Source organism: Phaethon lepturus, unplaced genomic scaffold (genome assembly GCF_000687285.1).
Source record: "Phaethon lepturus isolate BGI_N335 unplaced genomic scaffold, ASM68728v1 scaffold44527, whole genome shotgun sequence".
Classification (NCBI taxonomy): Eukaryota; Metazoa; Chordata; class Aves; order Phaethontiformes; family Phaethontidae; genus Phaethon; species Phaethon lepturus.
The window spans coordinates 1-6,089 of record NW_010554883.1 but is presented as its reverse complement, the minus strand read 5'-3'; the positions used below and the strand labels follow the sequence as shown (position 1 = coordinate 6,089).

Here is a 6,089-nt window from a genome sequence, read left to right as displayed (position 1 = left end):
TGAAACAAAAAGTGGTAGGAAAATGCTCCAACATACGAGGCAATCATGAGTACTCTGCACATGCACTTAGACTAAATCCTTGTCTCAAGAAAGCAACACATGAGTAAAAATAGTCCTAGGAAGCTTCTATTTTCTGAAGAAAAACACAATCTATCATGAGAATAAGTAAAATCTTCAGAAGGAAAACACATTAGACAAAAACAGTCACTGATGACACTTTTTAATTTGATATGGCCAGACTTTTTCAAAGTAACCTGTAAAACCAACAGAGTAAGACAGAAGTAGAGGATAGGCAAGTATCATATTTACAGTCATTCAAAAGTAATAGCGTAAAAACAAATTGTGGTGACAGAAGCATGGAAACATACAAAGAATAATCTTTTTTAGAACATTATTAGAATTTTATTATATTATCTTCTTAACTATTAAAAGATTCTGTTGCATTTTTTACTGCCTGATTCTAATTCACCAACTCCTCCTCAAAATTACTTGTGATACAAAAAAAAGGAGCCACTTTTTCTGTTTATAAGCAACAAAAACACCTACTTTTGTTTTTCCAGACATCATTGAAGTGGCACAGCAGAGTTAACACCAATGCTCTATTCTTTACCATTAAATTAAAAAAAAAACAGTTGGGTAAAGGGGAAAAAAACAGACCAAGTCAGTGTAATCATTCAGTTGGATTCTGAATGACAATCAGGAAGTAGTCTTTATCTGGAGAGAAAAAAAAAAAAAATTATTTCATTGATATTTGTTCACAGCAACAGTAAATTTCAACATTTTTTCATCTCTCACTGATACACTGTGGGAACTACAGGGTCCTGGCATTCATCCTCAATGAGCACAACAGTCTTGGCATGTCAGATCACTTATTTTGATGAGTCTTACTGAGATAAAGTCTCAGCTTTAGAAACTGCATGCTCCCAAGCCAATTGAATTTAACTCAGTTTGTGCCTAGGAAATAACAGTAGCTGGCACATGCAATGATGGAATCAAAACACGTGGTGCAAGACAGTGATTTCCCATGTCTCACAGGCAGAATACTGGGCTGCAGCGACTGTAGCTGCATTTTTTCCGGAGCAATGCTTATTCCTCTCTTTTCATCCTTCATATGGAAATCAGAGGCTGCCTCAGCATAAACCCCAGAGCCTGTCTTAAGATCTGCCTTGAGCAGTCTCTGCGGAGCAGTCTACTGCAACTGCAACCCCCTCCTTTGGCTCTCCATCAGCACAATCCCACCACAGAGATGATGCGGTATGAAAGAACAAATCTGAGTTCCTGCCACATTAGTGAACTGTAATCATCTCATTGATTCACATTTCATAATTTGATGAAATACTGAGGATGTTTCCTGAAAAGAAGGTTGTCGCTGCTATATTCTACGACTCATGACTACAGCTACAATGTGCTCTATTACTTTTGTCTGAACTGGAAAAATCTATTCAACTCTCTTGCTTTACCACTTAGTCTACAGTGCTGAACTGAAATTGCTCTCAAAACATATTCCTTTCCAACTCCTGTGGTTTTATACTGAAAAACACAAAGCATGAGAGGCTGCAACATGCTCTCAAACACTATTTAACGCTTTCTACTTTGATCAACATGAAATGAGGAAAGTGATTTCCCACATTCAAACACAAAAAAGCAAACTTAGGTCAAGAAAAAGGTTTCAACTTTGAAGAAAGCAAAACAGCTTCTTGGAAGAGATTATACAGTACGAATAAAAGCAGCAGGCAGAACTTTTCTCTCAGCCTGGCAGTGTCAATCTCATGAGAAAAGAATCCTGCTGGATTCCCTGATGCCTGCTTTCGCCCCACTCACTTTTACCTGGTGCAACCATGATTTCATTTTTCTTGGAGCGGATCCGCAGGAATGTGAGGTCATTCTGGGGATCAATGTCCCGCACTGTGCTCCTTGCCTTCATGATGAAGCTGTGCATGAGGCCCGCATACTGAATCGTTGTGGAGTTGTCCATAGTACTTTTGATAGGAATACCTGCAAGAAACAGGGGACAGCAAAGGTCAGCGACAAAACTCCAGAACTAGCTCCTCCTTGGGCATCATCAGGTCCAACTGGAGTGGCTATCTAACCTAGGCAGGTGTTGTGGCTACATCAGGGATTAGGAGTGTTCTTTTAAGCCTTTAAAAAGAACAACATGAACAGAACTCATGGGTTGAGATAGATAGCTTAATAGGGCGGGAAAGAAAAGAATAATCATAATAATGATGATAAAAGAAAATACAAAACACTGGCACAGGTTGCCCAGAGAGGGGGTAAATGCCCCATCCCTGGAAATATCCCAGGTCAGCTTGGACGGGGCTCTGAGCAACCTGATCCAATTGAAGACGTCCCTGCTCATGGCAGGGGAGTTGGACTAGATGGCCTGCAAATGTCCCTTCCAGCCCAAACCGTTCTATGATTCTATAACATAGGATGTGGAAAGGCTAAGATCTGGAACCACAGGTGTAGGTGAGAACTGTTTACCTCTAGTAGCATCAGTGCTTTACTTTTGCTTTTTCATATATTTGTTTTTTTTTTTTTTAAATGAGATTTATAAATAGAACCTACAAAAGCGTCTTGTCTGGACATTTGTAAGGGGGGGGGGGGCACACGACGACATTCCGATATTTCAGTTTTGTTCTCCTGACTGGGGACAGCATTTCCTTTCAGAAATAGACTCCTGAACGTCAGCTAAATGACATTCAAGTAATCTAGGCTGGAATTGTTGTTTATTATACAGGACATTAGCTGCTGCATCACAGCTACAAAGCTGAGGCTCCAATGTTTAGCCATAAGAGTTGATGCAGTCCTGTGAGGTCCCTGGTTCAATGCCTGTGCACCAGCCAAAAGAGCAGACACACCGACACTGTTTGGCCAGAGCTTTCCCTCCCTCCCCAGAGTTTTCCCACAAAAACCTAGCCAAAATTCAGCTCGCATGTCAGAACAATGCAGCAGCAAACTACCAAATACTGGCATGGCAGAAAAACTGCTGCAGGTGTATGTTTAAATATTCACTATCACGAAAAAGCAGCAAGCAGGAACACAAGCTATATAAAAGCACACAATGCTCTGACCTTCAATATATTCACATATAGCTACTATCTGTCATATTTTCAAAGGATTATTTCCAGGAAATATTCAATTTAAATTGATAATCACACAATTTTAAAAAGTTGGGCTGCTCAGAGTGCATTTAGAGTGCTCTGAACAAGTCTGCTCTGTTGGACCCCTCAATGACTCCAAAGAGAGACAACCAGCTTATGAGTCTGAGGCCATGAGCACAAGACAGCTGCTAAGCTACTTGAGTCTGCCAAGACAGCAGCATTCTGGACATGCACAGCGGCAAGATTTCAGATGTCATGAGAGCTTTTAGTGCTGCTGATAAATGCTTTGACAGAACACAGTCTCAAACACTGTCATAACTCAAATATTTCTAAGCTTTTGCAATTTATTTTATCTAATTTATTTCCTAAAATAATAAAGTGAGCTTGCAGAAAAGCAGAAATGGGAATCCAGTTTTCTCTTGTAGCCTAACTATTGTCTATCTGCTTTGGCTACAGGAAAACCTTTGCTAAAGGCAAACTGTAATCTAAATGCAAGTAGTACAACCAGCAGTCCTTAAAGCACACGTTTAAAATAAGTTATATCTCAGAAAATCGAGACTGACACAGTACCTTCAGAATTAACAACAATGATTCCTTGCACTCCTTTTTGGCTCTGAATTCGCTTCAGTGTTTCTTCCACCTCAGCCTGCAAACGGAGAAAGCACAAGTCAATAGAATATTACAGCTGCTATTTGCCTTTCACCAAAGCTTTGTAATAATGTGTCTGAAAATAAAGCTGCACAGAGGTGATTCAAAGAGATCCTACCCTATGCTGTTCTATACAGAAAAGTGTCTCTGTAGTTTGGTACTGCCTTTTCTGCATGACCTTTTCAGTTATTTCCCATCTCTCTTCGCTCATTTGTGATCATAATCTTGTGGAAACTTGGAACTCCCCTCTAAGCTTTCCCTCTCTCCTCCTCCCCAACCCTCCCACAACCTCATGCATCAGCTCTTTACTGTAGGCTGGCAACTGGAAGACTGCTTAGTCAGACTGCTACAATTTAGGCACTGAGCAAAAATCAGGTACGAAAATATACATGGTATTTATCAGAAAAGTAGAAAAAGATACACTCTGGGTGCAAGACCACCTTCCCTTTTATCAAATGAATGCTAAGAGTGACTACAAATAAGAAAAGTGAGGGGAAAAACAATGAATAAATGCTATTTATTTATAACTATAATTTGTGCTGGGATAGCTACAAGATTACAAGCAGTAACAATAATTTACAACTTTGCAAAATCAACTTAAAAAAAGAAATTAAAACTAAAGGCCAAGGCAGTAGTCTCTTTGCCTTCAGATCACCATCAACTTCAGAAGAGCTTTCAAACCCTTCTGCACATCTTCCGTTGCTACAGGACATCAATAAAAATTTAACTATGGATCCTCCAACAGGGTCATAAAACCTCAGCACCTCAGCTGTCTTCCACAGCTGGGTGGATATTTAGCATTTTTTATTCCCATTAAAGGAAACTGAGACAAGGCAGTGTCCCACAGAAATGGTCTAGGAGAGAAGATAGGAATCACCTGAACTCGGGAAAGGCGAGACCTATAATGGGGCATTTGGCCAAGACGGCTGCGTTTCTTAGGTGTTGTGAATAACCCTCTCTCCACTTCTACCCCGCAGCAAATGAACACAGTCGTCTTATAAGCCCTGTTCCCTGGGAAGAGGCCTTGTCCTAACAAAACGACGTGGCCTCAACCTCAGAACTACTAGCAAACTCTCTGCAGAGTGTTGTTAGTACAAGTAGCTTGGGGTAACACAAACTGTGGCTGGTAAGAGATGGCACGACCTGAGTTTGTCTTTATGAATCAGAGGTTTTCTGTGTTATCCAGAATAGAAAAATTCAGTCTTTTCAACAAAGCTCTTCATTATTTCTGAATGCTGGACTATTTTCAAGTGGAAGACAAGGGAAGTAAAACAAAGAACAAACTACAGCGCTGAGAGAAATACGGTAGCACACTATTAGGTCTGAAATAACTTTCTGACTTCTTACTAGCAGTATTTATGTCCTGATTCGTTAAATACTTTCCTTCGTTGGACCTTAACAAACCCGTTTGGATGCAAAGAAGCATCCACACAGAATGATACCAATTTTTAATTTCTTCTAACAACCACCAAGGTGGGGTGATCTGCTCTAACAGTTCACTGCTGTTGATGCGGGAAGGTCTTGCTCCTCCTGTTCACACTCCCCGACACACACGTAGCGCTTCACACACACCAGCTCTGGTGCTTGTTCAACACCTCTGCAAGCCAGTTCAACTCACTAGACTATGAAAAATATTACTGAGAAAAAAAATTAAATATTTAACTCCTAAAAAAACCAAAAACTATCTTAAAAAAGGGCTGAATAGTTACAAGAGACAGTATATGGGGAAGGAGAGGTACACCCTGGGAAAGGAGGATAAATACTCTCCCATCACCAATTTGCTCTCATATAACCTTTGCTGCATATACAACAGTAGCCTTTACCTTCCTGTTTTCATCTAGAAAGCTTTAACCCCCTAGGTTTGCCTAAAAAATACATTTTATGAGACCATTTTGATTTTCCACCTACAACTTCGGTCAGTATTTAATTCTTTAGACGTTTTTCCACATATTCTGGTCCCCAATTTCACGAGTATGCGCTAGCCAACGATACATTTGAACAGGAAGCAACCTCCAATACAATTACCATAAAATAAATATGTTCCAAGTTCCACAAAACAGCCTTTTACACCAGTCTTTTTTTTCCCGACTGCCTTCAGCTTTCGGAATTGTAACCTGCTAGCCCTAAGAAACGCAGGATGTCCTCCGAACGCCTTCAGCCTGCCATCACACGGCGCACGCAGCTCGGGGCTCCACAGGATTAACTGGAGGTTGGTGGGAGTCGTACGGTCCCCCCGCGGTGACTGTGGGGCAGGAGCCCACGGCCCGCGCTGCCAGGCAGGCTGGGCGCAGTGGACGGTGGAAGACCTCCGTGCCAAAGCAGGCCCCCCCTCCTCCC

General features: G+C 41.1%; 1 protein-coding gene across 1 annotated transcript; it reads right to left on the bottom strand.

Moving 5' to 3' along the window:
* Window positions 1–390: 390 nt before the first annotated feature.
* Window positions 391–3,750, bottom strand: DYNLRB1 (dynein, light chain, roadblock-type 1; the record flags this gene model as incomplete). The annotated part of the gene is made up of 3 exons (XM_010291982.1): window positions 391–714; window positions 1,828–1,995; window positions 3,675–3,750. Coding segments are annotated over 3 exons (288 nt in total), but the record flags the coding sequence as incomplete, so codon positions are not given.
* Window positions 3,751–6,089: the final 2,339 nt, after the last annotated feature.